The sequence below is a fragment of the Ambystoma mexicanum genome, chromosome 1p (genome assembly GCF_040938575.1).
Source record: "Ambystoma mexicanum isolate Mex_15411 chromosome 1p, UKY_AmexF1_1, whole genome shotgun sequence".
NCBI classification, from domain to species: Eukaryota; Metazoa; Chordata; class Amphibia; order Caudata; family Ambystomatidae; genus Ambystoma; species Ambystoma mexicanum.
The window spans coordinates 39,632,968-39,655,814 of NC_090921.1; the positions used below are offsets into that span (position 1 = coordinate 39,632,968).

A 22,847-nucleotide genomic window follows, 5' to 3' on the forward strand; every position below is an offset into this window, starting at 1 on the left:
AGGTTTGCCTGCAGGGGCGGCCGGCGGGCGCATGTGAATCCATGAAAGATACCAACGCTGGAGAAATGGAGCTACAGGTAAGAAACTACCCCCTTCTCCAGCATTGGATCTTTCATGGATTCACATGATGTGAATACATTACATAGCAGTACCAATCATGCGTGGTGGAGTGTAAAGGCAATCCAATACATAAACAGAATCACATACATGAGACAATAAACCCATCCAGTGACCAAGTTAAAAAATAAACACCCTGAAGCTGCGGGGCTTACCTTATTGGAATAGGCGTTGCAGGACCGCCCGTCCCACCTGCACATCCTCACCATGCTGCTGCCCCAGACAGCAATGCCGGGTAAAAGTATGCAGCTCCGCCCAGGAGGCCGCCTGGCAAATGCCCACCAGCAGAATCCCCGACCACAATGCTGCCGACAAAGCCCTAGACCGTGTTGAGTGTGCCTTCAGAGTCCTTCCCAAAGGCTTCCCAGCTTTAGTGTGGCATAACGAAATAGCAGAGGACACCCAACGAGAAAGTCTTTGTTTGGAGATGCCCGTCCCTTGTTGGACTGCCCATAAACCACAAACAGCTGTTTAGATTTTCTGAAATAATGAGTTTGATTCAAATAAAACTTCAACGCCCTCTTAACGTCCAGAGAATGCAGAGCCTGTTCTGCTGGTGTGGATGCTGCAGCAAAAAATGAGGGCAAAACAATAAAAGAGTTTGTGAAATGCCGTTGGCACTTTGGGGATAAGTGCGGATTGGTGGCCAAAATAACCTTGTCCTTCAAGAATCTCAAGTATGGCGGGTCGACTACCAATGCCTGCAGCTCTGCTACCGACAAGTGAAGGAGATCAGAGAACCACGGCTGCCTGGACCAGAACGGAGCCACAAGAATCACACGGCATTGGCATCTCCAAATCGACTGGAGGACCTGCCGTATGAGCGGAAATGGGGGAAATGCATATACGAACCGGCCCGTCCACGGGAACCCATCCCCCAGACACTCCCCAGAGACTCGGGGTGAGCCCACCTGTTGGCGAACTCCCAACACTGTTTGTTTTTTCCATCGTAAAATGATCCAATGGGGGATGGCCCCACTTCCGGAAGATTATGGAAACCTGCTGCACGTTCAGCTGCCACTCGTGCAGCTGACCGACGTCCCGCTGAGCGCATCTGCCTGCACATTCAACACTCCCGGGAGATAAGCCACAATGCCGATGTCATGCAGCAGAGTCCAATGCCAAAGGTCCTGTGCTTCCCTCGACAGCACCCTGGAATGCGTGCCCCCGTTTCCGGAGATAAAACATTGTGGTGGTATTGTCTGTCAACACCCTCGCCACCGAACCGCGTATGCACGGCAGAAACGCATGAGGGCCCAGTGTACTGCTCTCAACTCGAGCACATTGATGTGGAACCGGGATTCCTCCCGAGACCACAGGCCTTGAACTTTGAGTTGCCTAGATGCACCCCCATCCCATCTGAGAGGCATCTGCTACAATCGTAAATTGGAACTCCGGCTCCAGCAACGGCATGCCCCGAACCAGATTGTCCAAGCACTTCCACCATCGAAGATTGTCCACCAGAGTGTCGTTGACCACCATCTTGTCGGACCAAGAACCGCGACTCTGCGCCCACCGGTACGGGTGGAACTCTTGAACCGGCCTCATGAAGAGACGACAGTTTATCAGCAGCGGAATGCATGCCGCCATGGCCCCCAGCAGTGACATGTAGGTCCGGACTAACACCCTTGTGCCGATCTTCCACTTGGCTGCCCTTTGCAGGAGCTTCAGCACCCGCTCGCCTGAGGGCTTCACCAGTCCCAGTCGAGTCTCAAACTCCACCCCCAGAAACACCAATGCCTTGGAAGGCTTCAGAAATGATTTCTCGAAGTTGATGGCGAATCCCAGTCGTTGCAACAGCTGCATGGTAGCTCCGAGACTTTCCTGCGCATCCCTTGGCGACAAACCTCTCACCAGCCAGTCGTCCAGGTACGGGTATACGTGATGACCCTCCCGTCGGAGAAATGCTGCCACTGGTGCCAAACACTTTGTAAACGTCCTGGGGGACGACTTCAAACCAAATGGGAGTACCCGAAACTGGTAACAGTCCGCTCCTACGACAAACCGTAGATATCTGCAGTGCTGTCGACGCATGGGAATGTGAAAGTATGCGTCCTGTAAATCCAACAATGCCAGAAATTCGTCGGGCTGTACCGACCGGATGACTTCCTGAAGAGTGAGCATCTTGAACTTCAGGCGTTGCAGAGTCTTGTTCAACGCCCGAAGATCCAGAATGGGTCACCATTTGCCGTTGGGTTTCTTCACCACAAAGTAGCAGGAATAAACCCCTTGGCCTCTCTCTGCCACTGGAAATGGTTCTATAGCCCCTTTCTCTAGTATAAGAACCACCTCCTGCCGCAGGACGTGAAAATGTTGTTGCAAGGCATACACCGGTGGAATGGAAACTGAGGAACACTTGAACTCCAACGAGTGGCCCAGACGCACTGTGTCCAACACCCAACGATCCAACGTTATTTTGCACCATTCGTCCACGTGCATCACCACCCTGCCCCCCAGTAGATTGTCCTGAAGGCAGTCATTGTTGTGGTTTAGCTTGCCTCCCCTTAGAGGTGGAGGACTGCGAACCCCTTTTCCGCTGAGCCTGAAAGTCCCGACTCTTCTGTGCAGACTGCGCCGACCTCCGGTACCCCTGGGAGGAATAACTTGATTGATAGTAACCCCATCCCTGGTGGAAGCAAACCGGGCATTACCCAAAGCCCCCGGGAACGGGCGAAAGGAGCGAAAAGAGCGTCCACTCTGCAAAGCCCCTAAGGACTTAGCCGTCTCTGTGTCCTCCTTCATCCCTTTGAGGGCCTCATCAATTTTTTCACGAAACAAATGCTCCCCCTCACAGGGCATGTCGATAACTTTATAATGCACCTCCGGGCGAAAGTCAGTGCACTTTAGCCAGGCTTGGCGACAAAGCACTACCCCATTGTTAATCTGCTTAAACCCGGACTCCGCCAGGCCAACGGCAGTATTTATACTGTGACTGAAAGCCTCCTCATCTTCACACACCAATAGCATGGCGTTCTTGTGGTGCTCCTCTGGCAGATGTTTCAAAATAGGCACCAGCCTATGCCACATCTCACGATCATAGCGTGCCATGATCACTAAGGAATTAGCCACTTTCACCGTCGTCGCCCCAACAGTCAAAACCTTCTTCCCGAAGGCCTCCTGTCTTCTTGCCTCACTGTCCGGAGGAGTAACACACTTGTGCTGACTCCGGGCCTTACGGCTGGCCGCCAGCGACACCACAGACTCAGGCGTGGGCTGCGACACCAAGCACTTCGGGGTACATTCTGGGGCCTTGAACTTTTTCTCAAGTCTATCTTTGACAGCCGGCTCCGAAAAAGGATGGCGCATCGTGCGCAGGCCCTCCTGCCATGTGTGGTCCAGAATAGGCACAGAGAATACAGCTTTCCTTCTCTTGCCCATGTGATCGAACAGGAAGCAATCCTTCCGCTCTTCCTCTGGTGTCAACCCAAACTCCACACACGCCTTAGCCATCATGGCATGGAACGCCCCAACATCATCGGGGGTGGGAGGGGACGCTGCGCCAGACTCCGAGGCTGTTCCACCTCCCTGTCCGTGTCCCATGCGTCATCCCTCGTCGGTGACGATGAACCAGTAGACATAGTACCTGTGGAACACTGCCGGTCTCTGACTCTGGCAGTTCGCCCTCCTCATCCTATGATCGTGGACAGTCTTCTCTCACCGGCAACCCTGCCGGAGGAGATTCACATGGAGGCACACCCAGAACTTCCAGTGCAGGCCCCACCGGGGTCACATTCCAAGGAGGCAACCTCGCCTCCGGCTGGCCCAACAACGATTGCAGCGTGGACAGAACTTGGAGCAACAACATATACTGCGAGTTAACCAGTGGATAAGTAGCAGGACCAGCTCCCCGTCCCACCGACGTCGAGGGCCCAACACTTTGCAGTCCCAAAGCCGACAGGCCCAGCACAGGCTCCTGTTCGTCGTCCACCTCCGAAGACACTGAAAAAGCTGCCGTATCTTGATGTAGAATGGTGTCAAGGCATAAGCGAGTCGAAGGCGGAAGACTGCCATGCCCCACTAGTCAGCAACAATCCTTCCGTGTCAATTCTCGTGGACGAGAAAAGCATTGGTCCCTTATCAAACACTGTCGTCGCCGGAGTGGATGACACCACCGTCAACGACAGAACTGTAGATTGGAGAGCAACCGTCTACGACGGGCCCACCGTCGAAGAGGTCATCGTCGGTACCGCTACCTGCTGTGTAGATGTCACCGGAGACCGGACCTGCTTGGCAGCGCTGGACCGGTGTTTAGAGTACTCTATGCTAGAGGACGACCTGTGATGGTCCCCGGAAGACAAGCGCTTCGATGAGGAGTCCTTTGACTTGGCCAAGCCCTTCTCCTGCGGCGTCAACTTTTCGGGCCTTCTACCAGATACCCGGGAATGGTCCGACCGACCATGCTTAAACGAAGAAGCACTCGTATGGTGTTATTTGAAGGGTGATTATAGAGCACTGCTATGCCCACAAAGATTGAAACTGTTGGACACTGACTGACTCCTAGATTGGTTTTTGAGCCTATGTACACATGAAGCGGGGGGGGGGGGGGGCGGGGGGGAGGGGAAGGGGCGGGAATATTGGTAGCAGGGGGTAGTTTATATGTTTTAACAATGTTTCTTCAGTTTGTTTATTCTTTTTGTATGGTTTATTTGGATGTATATTTGTTATAGAAAATCAATAAAAAGAAAAAAGCAGGGAAAGAAAGGGCTGGGGAAAAGAAAAAGCAGCAAAACGAGAAGTGACCAATAGATTAGCAGTGATTGGCAGGGACGCGGGACTGAAGTCGCATGACCTAGATCCACCTGCGCCAGAAGGCCATCTCCCCTTTGGAGAAAGCGGATTGTGTAAACAAGATAAGATGTGTAAATGAATGTGTTGATATTGTGTCAATTGTAATTTGCCCTTTAAAACATTACAAAAGAAAATAATCAAATGGGACGAGCTGCGGAGGGTTGAATATGAAGAGGACACTTGAGGCCTGAGTCGGTGCCAGTCGATGTGCATTGCCCCTGCCTAATGAACACCCTTCTGGTGGCAGTCTGCATGGTGCCAATGCTCTTGCAGTTCAGGAAGGGACGTTGTTCAATACATAGGCTCCTGGTGCTCCATCTTCACATATTGTTCCCCCCACTTGCCTCATACGTTAACCCTCTACGACATGTGCAGGGCTCTGCTGCTTCCCAGGTAGATTTGCACTACATAAAATCCAAAACTACAAATGCATAACAATCGATGAAACATACATACCTGGGGCGGCTTTCAGAACGCTGGGTTCTATATTAACTACATCAAATCCCAAACTACAAATGCATAACAATCGATGAAACATACACGCCTGGGGCGGCTTTCAGAACGCTGGGTTCTATATTAAACTACATCAAATCCCAAACTACAAATGCATAACAATTGATGAAACATACACACCTGGGGCAGCTTTCAGAACGCTGGATTCTGCATTTCTTTTCACCAATGAGTCTGTGAAGACGGCTCCATCTACAGGAAGTGCATCTGATCCCGGGGAGGGCAACGCATCAAGTGAACAATGCCCAGTAGGACACAGTGGTGTGGAATTGTGCTCCTGACCTGCAACTGGGCCATCAGGAGACACTGGTTCTAGCTGGTCATCTTCATCAACATCATGCCCAACTGGTACCACGTGTTCTAGCTTGCAGTTCTGCTCATCAGGGCACAATGGTTCTAGTTTGCAATTCAGTTCTTGACTCGGTTCTTCAGAAAACATGCTCTGACGCACTTGTGTCTCTTCTTGCTCCTGGTCGTCAGGACAAGGTGGTTCCAGCTTGAGGCTCAAACTGAGGTTCTGTTCATCAGGGGACATGTCTTTAATGCACTGTTTTTGTTGCTGGTCATCTCCATCGGGGAAGACTGGTTGCATGCACTGGTCCTGTTGTTGGCTTTGCTCATCAGTGAACACTGTTTGTACACACAGAATTGGTTGGTCCTGGCCAGTGGGCATCCCTGGTTGTATATACTGGTCCTGTTGGTGTCCTGGTACAGGAGGAAACCTTGGTTGAGGACACCAGCTCGAGTCCCCTGTAAACGTGCTGACATTGCCGTCTCTGATCGTCACTGGACTCCGAACCTCCACTGATGCTACATTATCCTTCAAGTAGTCCTCGGCTCTCGTTAGCCAGATTTGCTTCATGAGCTCTGTAACCGTAACAGGCATGCCCTCCATGGTATTCTGCAAGTGATCTATTTTTTCTTCAAGGCGCTGTAGTGTGGCTAAGGAGACCATGTTTGGTACTTCCGAAACAGCAGGCACAGATTCATGGATCTGCCAAGCACCGTTCCTACTGGATGCCGCCAGAATATTACCTTTACTTGCCAACAAGCTGATTGCTTCCTGTGTTTGATCATGTATTTGATCATTTTTGGGGTCAGGGTCCTGACAGGATCTTTTCAATATGGTGTACGGCATTGGTAAATTCCAATTCTCTACCTGCCTTCCCTTGTCCAGAGACGAAGTCTTTAGGCTCTTTGAGGTTCCAGGCTGCGAGAACTGTTCTGGCTTGCAGAGGCTCCAGGCTGCGAGAGCTGGTCCGGCTTGCAGAGGTTCCCGGCTACGAGAGCTGGTCCGGCTTGCAGAGGTTCCCGGCTACGAGAGCTGGTCCGGCTTGCAGACGTTCCCGGCTACGAGAGCTGGTCCGGCTTGCAGACGTTCCCGGCTACGAGAGCTGGTCCGGCTTGCAGACGTTCCCGGCTACGAGAGCTGGTCCGGCTTGCAGAGGTTCCCGGCTACGAGAGCTGGTCCGGCTTGCAGAGGTTCCCGGCTACGAGAGCTGGTCCGGCTTGCAGAGGTTCCCGGCTACGAGAGCTGGTCCGGCTTGCAGAGGTTCCCGGCTACGAGAGCTGGTCCGGCTTGCAGAGGTTCCCGGCTACGAGAGCTGGTCCGGCTTGCAGAGGTTCCCGGCTACGAGAGCTGGTCCGGCTTGCAGAGGTTCCCGGCTACGAGAGCTGGTCCGGCTTGCAGAGGTTCCCGGCTACGAGAGCTGGTCCGGCTTGCAGAGGTTCCCGGCTACGAGAGCTGGTCCGGCTTGCAGAGGTTCCCGGCTACGAGAGCTGGTCCGGCTTGCAGAGGTTCCCGGCTACGAGAGCTGGTCCGGCTTGCAGAGGTTCCCGGCTACGAGAGCTGGTCCGGCTTGCAGAGGTTCCCGGCTACGAGAGCTGGTCCGGCTTGCAGAGGGTCCAAGCTACGAGAGCTGGTCCGGCTTGCAGAGGGTCCAAGCTACGAGAGCTGGTCCGGCTTGCAGAGGGTCCAAGCTACGAGAGCTGGTCCGGCTTGCAGAGGGTCCAAGCTGCAAAAGATGGTCTGGCTTGCAGGAGCTTCACGCTGTGAGAGCTGGCCAGGGTTCCAGGGGATCCAGGTTGGTAGGGTTGTTTTTGTTTCCAGACGATCTAGAAGAGGAAAGGTGATTTGGCTTGGATCTTGTAGCAGTGTAGTTAAATCTGTTCTGCCTGGTGGTGTTGCTCTTGGAGGTCAGGTAAGTACTACAATTATATATTTTCTTTTCCATAAACAGATTTTTGATTGTCCAAGTCGCAGGCGTCTGAAAAAGAGGAAAAATTGAAAAGAATGTTTATAACCAAACTGTAGAGTAAATGGGTCCAAATTGTATGGTATGTCCCCTTCCCATGACCCCTCTTTTCTAACTGTATCCATCCAATAAATAACAATTAGTTGCCATAAATGATGCATGTACTGTGCCAGTGAGGTCACCACTGGAGGATGACCCCACCCTATGGTGACAAGGAATGTCTAAGTAGGGATTCCCTTTCACCTCCCTACCCCCCATTGCAATGTCTCAAACACTTATGGGCTATATGGGAACTGAACAGGGTTATCAGGTTCAGGGCCCTTTTAAGGTGGATGGCTTGGTTTCTGACACGTACCGTTACCACCTCTTTTTGAAATTCAGGACCAATGGAATCTCCTCCTCAGTTCAGGGAGGAACCTAAATACAGTGCAACCGGCCGGTGTTCCTCAAACCTCTGGCCGATTCTCTCCTTCTCGATTGCACTGTATTTAGGTTCCTCCATGAGCAACAGAGGGAGACGCTCTAGACCAGCAGGAGCAGACAGGCATGCAGTTAGCGTGGTGGGAGGAGCCTGATGACAGCTCGCAGAGGACTGCCACTTCAGAGAGGGTGTGAGTCCTGAGCAACTAGAAACCACGAGAGACAGAAGCCGAACAAAACAACATAGGATGCACCGGTATCCTATTCACCGAAGTCAAGACATCGAAGAGGCACTGTGGAAGAGCAGACCACGTGTGCTGGAGAAATGGGGCGTGATACAGACCCGCAATTGCCAAAGCGACTTACTTTGGAGCAGCACTGTTGTAGCACACATACAAGGCAACACCCAGGGAGCAGTCGGAGGACGGTGAAGCCAAAAACGAGCCCACACTGTGCTGAAGGTACGAACACCCCAGGAGGCATTTTGGCGTCGAGTCTGGAACTTTAAATTTTTTCTCTATGCGGCCCTTGACCGCAGGTTCAGAGAATGGGTGCCGCATGGTTTGGACGCCCTCTTTCCATACGTGGTCCAGTATCGGTATCGAAAAAATGGAACGCCTATTCTTGCCCATGTGGTCAAAGAGGAAGCAGTCCTTCTTTTCTTCCTGTTGGGTCAGACCGAACTCCTTGCAGGCCTTTTCCATCATGGAATGGAAGGCCCCTATGTCATCCGGTGGTGACGGGTGAATGGGACTTTTCGGAGGTTCCACCTCCACATCCGAAACCCATGATGGGTCCCTCGACGGCGAGAGGGAGATATCAGAAGCTGACCCCTGTTCAGAGAGGGAGTCCGAGAGCTCACCTTCCTCCTGGACTGTTGGAGCAGTTGGGCCCACGACCGATCTAGTCGGGCGGTGTGAAGGTCCGGGCTTTAGACCGCACGTGGCACACGGGCGGAAAAGAGGCTTACCCGACATTATTGCAGGACCAGACAACAAACTCGCAGGAGTTAGAATATAATTCGATAAGTATCCGAAGAAACTACACGAGGAGATCCCACTATCTTTGGAGACGGTTGAAATCTGAAGGGACCCGCGGGGGCGGGGCTTATATACCATCACGTCCAACGGGGCGTACGTGGGCGGCCCCGTAGAGGACGTAGACGGGGATAGGACACACAAGTGTCGGAAGTTTTTCCTATTGGAAATGACTATATATGTGTACCGAGGGTTCCCAGTCTGACGACGGGGAATATTCTAAGCATGTGAATCCATGAAAGATACCAATGCTGGAGAAATGGAGTTACAGGTAAGAAACTACTCCCTTCCCCACCATATACACAAGTACCACCAACTCTCACCATCCAATACCTCATCCGGCACGCACCCTCCATAATCTTCCTCTGGGCTCTGAAGCACTGTCCTTCCTCCGTCTGGTCCCTCAGTCGGACTTCATCTCACTTGCAAAACCGAAGAACTAAGTGCCCCGTTTACGGTGCCCTCTTTCATGCTCTTCCACTCCCTTTCATTGGTCATGGCATCCCCCTGGCTCCCAGGCCAGTCCCCATCTTGTTCTAGACCGGGGGTCATGTCATGCAGATACAAGGCTTTAAAATGCCTATGAAGCCACGACGCAATCTTGAACACGGGTCCACCGGAGTTCTGCAATGTCAGTCTCGACCAAAACAATCAATCCTAAAGTTCTTATTAGGGTATTTTGGAGCTTCCGGGGGGGGTTGGGGTGGAGGGGGACTGGTATGTAGTATGTACCACAAGCTGTTCACCGCTTCGCTGTTGGGTTGCTCATTCCCTACTCCCCCACAAGGACTTCTGGGCTCTGTAGTCCTGGAAGAGATGAAAAGGTATACTGACCAGAACAGGGCACAGCAGGTATGGGGTAATAACAGGTGGTACTCGACAGTTGCAGCCAGACACAGGTTCAAGGAACTGGGGCCCTTCCAACTCCCTTACCCCACCTTTGAGGCAGGACTGGCTCTGGCAAACACAGGATAGGCCCCTTGCCACAGGTTGGGAGGGGTCCCTGTCACAGAAACCAACACTCAGGCACATGCTCACTGAAATCAACTGTCTCATCACAAACCTGCCACACTTATCCAGAATCATGGAATGCTTTGTTGCAAGCAAACTCCGACAGGACATCACCAGAACGAACCTCCTCAAACCCTTCCAAATAGGTATCCGCTCAGCCACAGCACTGGGACTGCGACACTCCACATTCTGGACCTTCACAATATCACCAAAAAAAGGTTTACAGACCAACTAGCTCTCCTTACGTTTCTGCAACAGTTGACATAATCAACCAAAGCATCCTAAACATCCTATCCCACAGGATAAAATTCTCAGGCACTGTGCTCGACTGGTTTACTTCCATCCTCACTGGCAGGGCACACATCGTCTCATGCCCTCCATCAATTAAACCCCATCCTATTTAAATATACTGGATGAATTTTATGACAAGAAGTAGTTCTATTTTGTAAAGGTTGATGTACAACTATAAAAAAAATTGTAAACATTTTTAAAAATTAAATATGGGATTCTATCTCACCTCCTCTTTAAACTACATCTTAAATCCCTCAAGACCGACTCTGAGCAACCACAACATTCACTTTCAAAAGTATCCAGAAGAAATGAAAATAAACTTGCAAATCTCTTCTCCCGCACAACCTCACACCCTCAAAAACTGTCTCTACAGCATCACTACCCAGACAACCTTCCACAGGCTCCAGCTCAACCGAAACAAAACTGAATACTTCCTTGTATGACCCACAAACAGAAACCAACCTCATCCCTGGAATGAAAACGCCCCACAGACAATCTGCACACATCCCTCACCACACCAGTCTAGTCACTAGGCTTCCCCATCGGCCCCACCACCTAATCTTCACACACTAAATGGTGTGATGGTCAAGCGGGCAGGGATCGCCACTAAGCCCATGGCTGGATGCCTACTAGGGTGTGAGCTAAAGCCCTCCGTACAGCAGAGGGAGGTGTGCAAGTGGGAGGAACCCAGTATCTGTCCCCATCGTACCACTGTGGATCACCCCATACCTCTTCAATCTATCTTTTCATTTCAGGCAACAAAGGTCTTGGCGGACAGCCCACCAGAGCCTCCAGGCAGACTACACTATTTATCAGATTGCTCTGCCCAAATGGAAGAGGGACTGGCCAAGGGTAGCAGCAAAGAGGTTGCACTGCTTCAAAGAATGCTGCACGTTGCCAGCTGACACCAGCGCACAATGTGATCCATCAGCTGAAACAGAGCTCCTATATCAGGACCTACTTACTACAAAACTTGCAGGGGAGAGGCTTCCTGATAAAACCAGAGACATTCCTATCCCTCTAACACAAACTGAAACATTTTCCAACATGGACTGGCATTATCCTGGAACGGTGGACCCATGCAGAAAGAAGGGATGGGGATTTGCCCCTTTTTAAACGTATTATGGCATTGGTAACACCTCCCGGATGGGAAAAACAAAGCAAAATTGGCTAGGGCAAGACCAACAATAGGAGAAGGAGGAGAGGATAAGAAGTGTGGCAGGAAACAGGAAGGTGTGGGTTGTTTGGGGGATGTTAGAGGAGAAGGAAGAGGAAGTGGCAGATGAAGGGATCAACAGTAGGAAAGACAGTGACTGGAGTGTGTAGACAATTGAAATAAAAAGGTGAGGTATTGGTTGGTGAGAGCGAGTGGTATTGTGTTGCGAGTGTGGATGTAAGGTGGATGAGCAAGAGTGTAAGAGGAGAGCGACAGAGTAGAAGGTAGAGTAGGGGATGGGTGAGGGGAGAGTGCTAGTGGAGATGGGATAGGTGGAGTGGAGAGTAGCATGGAAGAGAGTAGGAAATAGTATTATTTGAGGGTAGAGAGTAGTGGGAGGAAGGGAGAACAGAGATAGGTAGGGGACTATCAGGGCCAGAAAGAGGATGGATTGTGGCTGGAGTTGCTGGAAGAATAACTCAACCGTAGAGTAGGTCCCACCTATGATGTCCCAGAGAGGTTAGATGGATAAGGCAATTAACTTTAGGCCCTCACAGAAGGCCAGTCAGAACTTGACGATAGGCATAAAGAAGCAGTATATACCAACCTGCAGAGTAGGGGCGCCTGGGTTAGGCAGGGTCTTCCGTTCTATAGGCGAGAGTGGGGACGGCCCTATGAGCCCCTTTTTTAAACACCTTAATTCCATTTTCAAAGGTTTATTAAAACCTTACACAATACGGAAGATAGAAACATATATTAAATTAAAAAGTGTTCCAAACTAAAAATGTACCGTACAAAATGTGTTAACCTAGCAGAATAAAACAAACACTAATACAGAGACTTCCATTTCACGAATATACAAGACTCAGAATTTATGGTTAATGAGTTTTCAATGCCGCAAACGAATGTGACCCAAACTCCAACGAGTGCAAAGGCATATTGTTATGCATAAATCTCACTTCCCCCGAGTCCGGCGCAGTCTAATATTATATGTGTCAATGATTCAATTTACTTGGGCACCTTACAAAATATACAAGGAAGCCCCCCCCCCCCCCATCGCCACCCCCCCCCCCCCCGAGTCATTGGTGTTGTGCAAATGCCTATAAAGAGCCGGGAGAGACGATCTCAGCAAGAAAAGACCCAGGCTACAAATGGGGTGAGGTTTTCAGGATGGACACCCCAGACACTAGCCCTAGCCTTTGCAACTAGTCATCAGAACGTAGGTTTGTTCCTCTCGCTTTCCTAAATGTTCATCAGTGGTCCGCCGGGAGTAATCTACCTTGCTACATAACGGGAGGTGGGGGATACAAACCATGTACCACATATTGCGTATAACTCAGATTCATCCATCGGTGCTGTGAGGAACTCATGGTGACAACAGTAAAGACAGACACAAGTGATCACAGCTCAAGAGTGTTTATTAAACTGTATGCAGGTTGGAAAACGCCTAATCTAGACCTAAATCTAAGATGGGAGCAAGCATCGACCATCAAATGAAAATAAAGCAGTCCTTTTAGTGTTGTGTCAAATAAAAGGGCCTATACTAAGAAACCTGTTGCCAAACCTTACAACTAATACAAAAAGTCTGTGGGATGGTTTTCAAGAAAAGAAAGAAGTGTTCACAAATAATAGGTCAGGATGCGGTAGCTTGGAGCACGGGGGTAAGGTGGGATCTTGGAGCACAGTACACACTCAAGCTTTCCCAGCACGAGTCGACAGTTCCGCTTGCAGCCATAAGGACCGTTGCTGGTTAAGTCTTGTTTCCTTGAAAGTCTCTTGCCTTCGAGGGCCTGACGTATTCAATAACAAAACAAGTTTCAAGGAGGGTGAGGATTCTTCATCCCTGGGTCCCCTTCTTCTGGGCGCTGACCCCTCTTTACTTTCAGCCTCCCTCCTCCGGGTACACTATGGCTTTTCCTTCGCTCACAAATTTTAAAGTCTTTTAAACAGTTCCAGTGGACAACCCTTCGGCCGGGTTTACTCTTGTCAACACACTGTTTCTTGGTACTTTAGACCTTGCCCCCTTCTTGTCAGCATCTCGCGTGCGGGTTCACACTTGCCAACTTCACCTTCACATTCACTTTCACTTTCACTGTTTACGGGATTGACTTCCCTTTCTTTCTTTAAAGTTTGCAGTTCAAAGGCTTTCGACTGTATGGGTATTTTGCTTGATCTCCTGTCGGACTACTTGACTTATGGCGGCTCTCCTACAGCCTTGTGGTTTCTGTAGTTTTACTCAACCAGAGTTTCTCGGAGTAGCACCCAAGTGGTGCAGATCCCCTTCTGCAGCTGGTTTCCCCCTTTACTATTTTACAGTTCTTTGAACTTTCTCACTTTGTGACTTTCATTCATCACAGCCCTGTTCTTATCAGCTCTCCCCTCGACTCACCGGCTTTGATGAGCCACTTGGCTTTCTTCTTTACTGGAGTCAAGGCCAGTACCACAGAAGCAGGAGTCTCCCCCCGCTCCTGCTTCTTGGCGTAGGCTTGCCCTGTGTACCGTTGATATCTGCTGCAGCACACTAGGGATATTGTCCTTGGTCTTATGTTTCTTTCAGAAGAGGGTTCTCAGGGTTTTGTCAAAAAGGCCAAGGTCGTGTATCTCGTCCGCCTCTCGATATCTGCCGCCTTTCTCCTCCTCTTGACTGGCGGGTCTGGATAGCTGTCTCGTCGTGCGGTCTCCCTTGCTCGTACTGTGCCCTCTTGCGTCACCTTTTATTCCTGTGGGGAAGGGAAGGGAAAGGGCCGTCAGGTGTGTGTGAAATTCTGATGAATTGTCTGACCTTTTAATTGGGACATGTCAGGTACATGGGTCTGGTGTTAGTTCGTTCTCTGGTGTGTCGAGCAAATGTATTCGTGTCGGAAGGGGAGGGCAGTGGTCTTGAATGTCCTATGGGATAGGATAGGGAAAAGGTGTTGAAAGAAGCGGGATAACGCATTCCCCAGTCGCTGTCCCGCTCCAAGAAGACCCCCCATCCAGGTGATCCTCCCTCACTGGTCCAACCCCAGGAACTGGATCCAATAGCAATGGCCGTGTCCTGGCCACCTGGATGACAGATCCCCGGTGACTAGCTAGGAAGACACCTTCAGGTTTCTCACAGTGCACAGTCAGTGGCTTCTTGAAGATTGCATCCTATCGGGCCCTGCTACAAGCGTGCCTGGGATGCTTTCTTCTTCACTCAACATCCTGTATAGCATTGATGCAGAAACTGGAGCAAAGGGCAAAAGAAGCAAACGGTTGCTGTAGATTTGTGAAGCAGTACGGATGCAAATTTAGGGAACCAGTTGCATGACCACATCAACCACGCACAAGAGAGCCGTTAAGCATGGTTACTTTAAAATAACAAATCATAGCTGCTTGCCCGAGTATTATCCAGTTGACTTCTTTCCATTTATGTAATGGGGGATTTTTACACAGGGCAGAGTATTTTGATAACAGTTTACGTTACTAATTTCCATAAGTTCAGGACATGAAGCACCATTGGACAAGTCCTAGCAAGGGAAAGAAGTGTCTCCCTCGAGAGACAAGTTATTGTAGTGGCTTAAGAGAGTTGGATTTCATGACAGCCCAGCAGTCTCATCACTGTTTATCCAGTTGAGAAATTCTCAATATCAACGTGTGCTAGTAAAAAGCACAAAACTGCTACTCAGCACTGAAGTGTACAGTGAATATTGGAATCCTTGTCCCGTAAGCAATGACCGGAAACCTTGTGTATAGCCATATCCTTAGTAGAGAAGTGGGGGCGGTGGTAAAAGGGCTGTAGCATGAGTGTGATTGTCACACTAGCACAATGCTCACAGAAAGGAGAATCTGATACACAAGATTTCAAGACATTTAATACTCTTTGTGTACAGTACAAAAAGGAAGTGATAGAAGGTGATAAATGAAATGCCAGAATATTCATGTCTGAAAGTGTCAGGATGTGATGTGTAAGGATGGAGCCACGCTTTCAACAAAAAGGGTCCTCCCATCTTACTCCAAAGGAGACCACCCAAGCAATAATGAGTTTCTCCAGAAATCCAACATGAGGGGTTCACGCCAAAAGAAAGGTGCAAAGCAAAGTAATGCAAAGTTTCTTAAAGTCTCAAGAAACAAAAAAAGGACCTTTATTTCTCATGGAGGTTGTCATCGCTCATCATTGGGGCAAACAGGTGGGTGCTCTTCCACCGCTTTGCTTGGGTTGCAGATTTTCTCCAGCCGCGGACTCACAGCTCTCAGGAAGCCAGATGCTTTTAGGATTGTTCTGGTAGCTCGGTCCCTCTCTAACCCAACATAGAGACCTCTAAACAGAGGCCTTGTGACAGGTGAGTGATATGGCAAATATTTCAGTGTTGGCCCTATTCACTTTATAGCAGAAACCTTAGCAAAGTGGTCCAGAATTTGAAAGGATGCAGTGGGTGGGGGGAGAAGCTGCGACCAAGATGAGCATCAATGAGTCATCAGCTTAAAGGGTCAGCTATGAAGGGCTATGCCCTACTATTATTCACAGCATTGTCATTTCTAATAAAGATCAAACAGAAGTGGGCACGGGGCAATAATACTGAGAGCCACAATATATGGAAGAGATATGAAACCCCATCTTCTTCAAAACAAACCCTGCCAAATACAAACAATAGACAATCGACTGCCTCGCCAGCTTCTACACTTACTGGAGGGTCTAGGGCAATGGAAAAAGGTAGGTGCTCTGAGGGGAGACGAGGGGTTAACAACAGCGTGGAGTCTGTAACACCATCACATAATTTACATGGACGTCAAGTGCGCATAACAATATTAATAATGCCCGCTAAATACCAGTGCACAGGGCTTTCTCTTTCACCCCGGGAAGGCTATGTACCCATGGTCTAATTACCCAAAGGAAAATGGTCTGGAGGTGTCCCATGGCAGTTGAGAGACATTTATTTTCATTTAGGAGAGTCCTTCACACTTTTAGAGGTCGACTGGTTGTCCTGATGGTCGATGCTTCCAGGTTGACGCTTTGGCCATCTTTGTCGGAGCTTGCTTCTAGTGTCAGGAACTTGTGACGCTTGCCGACTGCACCAAGGTAGTGTTGAGTCCAACCATGTTCCCAGATTCAGCCTGGCAACAAAGGAGCTGACCCTGGTGGCTGTACCACATGTGGGTGAGGGTTCCAGACACATACATGAGCAAAAGTGAAGGCATCATATGCTACAGATAAGGAGCAAAGCAACATCTACAGAATGATAATAAATACACAGCAAGAGATACAAGAAACAAGGGCACTCCAGCAAGAACTGCACATTCAGGAAAAGGCCTCCTCCCTCCAGCCTCTTACCAGTGCCTCCACAGCATCTGCCCAGGAGTTCCATCTCTCAGCCTGCTCAGTAGCAAGTGGTGCTTGACCCCGCCTCTTCCAGTATGCCATTAGACAAACATCAAGGGACTCCTTCCTTCTGCTCCAAGGTGAGGCCACATCCAGTCTGCCCCTCGGCGGGACAGCCGCGCCATGGCCACAGCCTCAGAGCAAGGCCTCCAAACTCTAGACCGATGCAGCCTCTTACTTGCCACCCCTCCGCCCCCGGCACCATCAAGACTGAGGCTGCTCAGGTGTCCATCTGCCAGCCTGCTCAACATTGCGTGGCTACTGGGCCCACCGCCCCCCTGCACGCCATTGGGCAATTCTGTGCCTGCACCTCACATAACCCATCGTGACTGGGGTGACTGAGCCCCGGGGGACTCCAGTAAAGGGCTGACTGCTAAGGGTGAACTCCCTAGCCGCTTTGCTTCTTCACCTACGAGACTTGGCTTTGCTGTGCACCCACTATAGCTTCCATCATTCCTTTAACAAGGCAATGCCATTGCTGCCTCTTTTCCCTTTTACTGCTCTCCTTTGCCCTTAACCATCTCAACTCTGCCCCATCCCAATCATCTCTTTCACTCCACGCTACCCATCATCTCACTTGACTTCTCTCCCTTTCCACAGAACTCAGAACTCTTCCACTTCTTGTATGGACCCTCACCACCTCTCTATTTCCCAAACTCTACGGCCCCGGCAGGCAGACTCTTAGTGTGGCGATCCGGAAACAAGGGTGCCAGTAAACTTACCGGCACCCTTGGTTCCGGACTGCCACACTCGTAATGAGACCCAGTGTATTCTGTCTCCCTTAATAGCCAATCATCCTGCAGTACAGTGGTTTGCGATTCCATGGTGGCGGACAAGTCCCTCACACTAGGAAGAGTGAAGTCCACATCATGAGCACAATTGTCTATTAGCAGACAGGGAACGAGATAATACGTGGTAGCGAGCAAGGGGCTGCAGACAGGGAACAGACTGCAACAGGGGAGCAGGGCTGCAGTGCAGGAAGCACAGGGTATTGGAACAGGAACTGAAGCAAGTTATGTCAGCAACAGGAAACAGCAGAATATCGAGGATCGAGGCACAAGGGCTGGGAGCGAACTTAATGCCAGAGCTCTGTACTTCTGCAGGCAGCTGCTTACATAATGTCCTATGCTGAAGCGGGCTAATTAGCAGCACCTGGACCAGCACACCTGAAGGTAATCTGCCTCCTCCTTCTCCGGTCCCAGGAAAGTGAAAGTAGCACTGATCTCCAGGGGTTCTGGGGATTGTGGTTCCAAGACTGATGCATAAGAACAACCAGGGAATGAGAACTGCCACAAGGTGCATTATAGGAATTGAAGTCCAACCAGGGAATGAGAACTGCCACAAGGTGCATTATGGGAATTGAAGTCCATGTTTTCGGATATACAGAACTGTTAAATAATGATTCAAGGTCTTTTCTGGAGATGGTAGAAAACACCCTGCAGTTCTGCAGACTGTGCCACCTATAGGCAGAGATGCAGAAACATGACAATAATGGGGAAACAGGGAACATTAAAAAATAATTTAGAGGGTGTGGATTGTGTGGGCGGGTATGCAAGCAATACTGAAACATTCTGGATTGTCTGTCTCTTCTGGGTGACGTGTGCTGCAACAATGATCCATGAAAACCCTAAAAGAAAACACTTGTATAATAATCCAAGAAGCAGAAAAGGGTGGCAATATAGTCATACTTGACAGAACTGACTATATTAATATGGCCACAACACATCTGTCAATATAAGGGTGCCAAGAAAAAATTTCAGCAACCCCACTAACAACATCACAAAACTAGCCAATGAACTTCTTAACAAATGGCATAAATGTGGGCTATTAACTGATGAGGAGTGGAATTTTCTCCAACCCAAACATCCCAGAATGCCCACCATCTACTTTCTCCCGAAAGTGCATAAGCCATTTACAAAAATACTAGAAGGAAGACCAGTACGGAGCGTGGGTGGTTGGATTACCGAACCCTTTGCCAAATATATCAACAACGTCCTTGCACCAGATACCGTAGCAGAGCACCGGCGGGGACTGCGCACCCCACACCAGCCGCAAGGTGAGCGGTCATTGACTGGCCGTGGAACTCAGCCCTGAAAAGACAGCAGCCAGCGCACAGGCCATTGCCCAAGTGTGAGGGGCCCCGACAAATAACACGGAAGCCAGTACAAGGAAGGTGGGGAACCGACACATCAGGCGCCCACACGCCACGGAGTGGCGGAGGGCTCACAGCGATACAATACTACGCGAGGACCCATCTGAGCAGGCACACCAACACAGCCAACGCATAAGAGGGACACTGGGCAACAACCTCCGGACAGACAGCACAGGGAGCGGAAAGGCTCGCGCAGACTACAGGTACGGGGGAACGCGCATCGCCAGCACAAGTCGTGGACACGGGTGCACGGCTAGCCCAGGGAGATGCCCAACGGACAGAAACAAAGGCACCCACGAGACTGTGGGGTTTCTAGATATGGGCACATGACTGGGCAGACGTATTAGACATACCGCCGTGACACAGGCGAGACCAGCGATCAGCCCGGCTGTGGATAATTCGGTGGCCCGCCTGGAAGCACAAGCCAGGACGGTGCCCTGCGCCTCCCCCGAGCCAACTGTGAGGGCACTTGCTGCGTGCCTGAAGGCGCACGCACGGTGCTCCATAGCACCGACTTTGAAGTGGGCCAGCAACATACCAAGCTTGGTGGGCCTCCACTGGGAGAGAGTGGGAGCCCGCCTGCCACAGCAAGGAGCCCACGCATGAGGCGGCGTGGGCCAAGGCAATTAGCTGAGGAGAGTTGCAGGTGGAAAGACCCGGACCGAAAGGTGGGAACGAAGAGCCCTGCTGTGGCCCAAAACAATATTTTTGGCGCCAGAGAGGCGCGGTTCCCTGTAGCCAAACTCAAGGGGGCCCAGAACAAGACTAGGCTTTGTGTACGCCCGTCGGGCCCAATCCATGCGCAACACAGGAGCGCAAAACGCACGAACTCCAGGTTGCGGGCTCAGAATCTTCTGAAAGCATCAAAGGCGCTGGCTGGCAGGCCGTGAGCCAGGCAACGTGAGACTGCCCCACGCAGAACTATAAACATAACAGCCTCGGGCAAGGCACTGGCACATTACAAGGGACACGTAGGGGTGCACCGGGGTGGCAAGCCCTGGCATAACGCAGAACAAGTAACGAGTGCAACTGGCACACTGAAGCACACAGCAGCTAATTCCTGGGAGTGGTGGCAGTGACAAGGCCCAACAAGAGCCGGTGCACCAAGGCAGCAGAAGTAACAGCAGCCAGGGACGTGGGAGAGCACAACCCACTCGAGGGACAATACGAACAGCGTACTTGGGCCAAACCGCAGCCGCCCGCAGGAACCATAGCTGACCACAAAACAGTCTCGTAGCGCGAGAAGCCTCACCCTCGCCAGCCTAATTCGAGGCACATGATAACGGCGAGATGGCAAACAAACAGACCAAGATAAAAGCGAAACAACCCATGCTGGAGGAATACGCTAGGACCCCGCAGTCGACGGAACAGGCTAGGAGCAAGGAGAAGACCCCCTCCACAGACCTCACCACGGCTCGCAATGACCAGTAGATCCTAGAAGTGATTGCGGACCTGAAACTAACGTGGGAAACTAAACTGGAGTCCGCCATGGTCGAACTAAAAGCAGCACTGGAACTCAAAGTTGGAGCAGTCCAGGAGGATGTGAATCTGCTCAGACAAGATGTCAGAGCGCTAGCGGAACGCACTGGCAAACTGGAAAAAGAGGTGGCCCCAAACACAGCTGCATGTGCGTCCCACACATCGGAGATCCACATCCTGAGTGAGTAACCTGGAAAACAGAGCGGAAGGACGTGCTCGGAGAAACAACATACGCATCGCGGGATTACCAGAAGGAGCAGAGGGATCAAACCCAACGGACTATGTCAAGACGATGCTGTTGCAAGAAATAGGCGGAGGGGCGCTCACCCAAGGTTTTGCAGTGGAGAGGGCGCACAGAGCCTTAACTACGAGACCATCACCAGGTACCCGCCCCTCCGCCACCCCAAGACCAATAATTGCCAAAATCCTGAACTATCGATGCAGGGAGAAGATCCTAGAACATTTCCGGAAAGGAGGCACGATACAAAGGGCATCGGCGAATATCACAGCGGACTACACATTTCTGGTGCAGAGACTACGAATGAACTATGGGTCAGTGAAGAAAAGACTGCGAGAGGCGGGCTACAAATACATGTTGATGTACTCGGCGAGACTGAAGGTGTACCTCAATAACAGAGCCCTGTTCTTCGACACCCCTGAGGAAACGATAGAGTGGTTGGATGCCCACAACTGCCCGTCGGAAAAGGACAACCAGAAAGCAGATGGAGCAGATAAGTAAATCAGTGACGGCAATATACGAGGCGCTGTCAAACCAGACACTGGGACTGGAATATAAGATAGGGCGATGCCTGCTGGGATAATCGTGAGATGGGTTGCATAATCATAATAGTCCGGGTAGGGTGAAATAATGCAAAATTGCAGGAGACTTGAGGGACTCGCTCTCACACCCCCATAAATAGCTCAGGTAGGCTACCGTTAGATCGGCAACCCCCTTGCTGGGTTCTTGAGATCGGTATCACTGAGGAAAGAACCAAATGCAGGATAGGCTGAGAACCAGGGATAATAATAATAATAATAATAATAATTAGGCTTTTATATAGCGCTACAAACCCTCAGGTATCCGAGCGCTGCTTATTATTACCCACGGTGTGTGGTGCTCATTTATCGACCTCGGAAGGATGAAAGGCTGAGTTTGGCCCCGCCGGGATTCGAACCTGCGTTAACAGGCTCTGCACGGGTGTCAAAGCGAGCGCTCTACTCGCTGTGCCACTTGACCGGGATGGAGCTGGGCTACAGTTGGGAACGGGAAGGGAGGGAGGAGGGGAGGGAAGGGGGAGGTGTGCAGTGAAATTAGTTGGGGAGACTTGGGATCGGGGGCTAATTGGGGAGTTTATGTTGAAATTGGACAGGGAACGAGCTTACACTCTGGCCAGGCTAAATCGAAGTGGAGGACTAGGAGGGAGGGAGAAGGGATAAGATATGGCCGACAATGGGAGACCTTAGAATAGTAACCTGGAATGTCAGAGGCCTCAACAGCTACCTGAAGAGAAATAAGGTAATGATGTATCTGAGAAAGCGAAAAGTAGATATAGCCCTTTTGCAAGAAACCCACCTCACCAAGGAGAAACTAGAGGTGGTTAAGAAAAAGTGGAGAGAGACCACCATAGGAGCAACGTACTCAGCCTACGCCAGAGGGGTGATCATTTGGGTGGCACCACACGTGCCCTTCCAAGTGCTTCAGGCCACAGTGGAACCAGACGGGAGGATGGTAGTGATGCGGGGGCTGTTAGAGAACAGGAAACTGTGCATCATAAACACATACGCCCCCAACGAAGACACAGTGGCCTACTTCAAGACGTTATATTGTAAAATCAGCCCCCACATAGCAGGCGCGGTCATACGGGGAGGGGATTTCAATTGCACACTGAACCCCAAAATGGATAGGTCGGACACTAAATTAGATAAACCCAGCCCCGCAGCAGAAACTCTACAGGCCCTGCTGAGACTTTGGTCTAGAAGATATATGGAGGCAGCAACACCCGAACGATAGGCACTACTACTCACACCACGCCGCCCCACACAACCGGTACACGAGAATGGATTCCTTTTTCGCCACTCCGGAACTAACTGGGGAAATGACGGGTTCAGAATACAAGGCGCAAATTTTATCGGACCATTCCCCTCTGGTCCTGGTGTGGCGACACCAGCCTCACAGAGCCAGAATCCCAACATGGAGGCTCAGGGTCGAAGCACTGAAGGATACTGCATTCCGAGAGGACCTAAGGGAGGAGATAACCGGGTATTTTGACAATAACACGGGGAGTGTGGA

General features: G+C 50.7%; 1 protein-coding gene across 2 annotated transcripts in view; it reads right to left on the reverse strand.

Moving 5' to 3' along the window:
- LOC138565644 (uncharacterized) overlaps nucleotides 1-22,847 on the reverse strand; it is a 94,130-nt gene that overhangs the window by 49,045 nt on the left and 22,238 nt on the right. For both annotated transcript variants that reach the window (XM_069642994.1, XM_069642995.1), the window contains exon 2: nucleotides 5,539-7,682. In XM_069642994.1, the coding sequence (XP_069499095.1) occupies nucleotides 5,539-6,553 (1,015 nt within the window). In that variant the 5' untranslated portion in view covers nucleotides 6,554-7,682. The remainder of the gene's footprint in view (nucleotides 1-5,538; nucleotides 7,683-22,847) is intronic.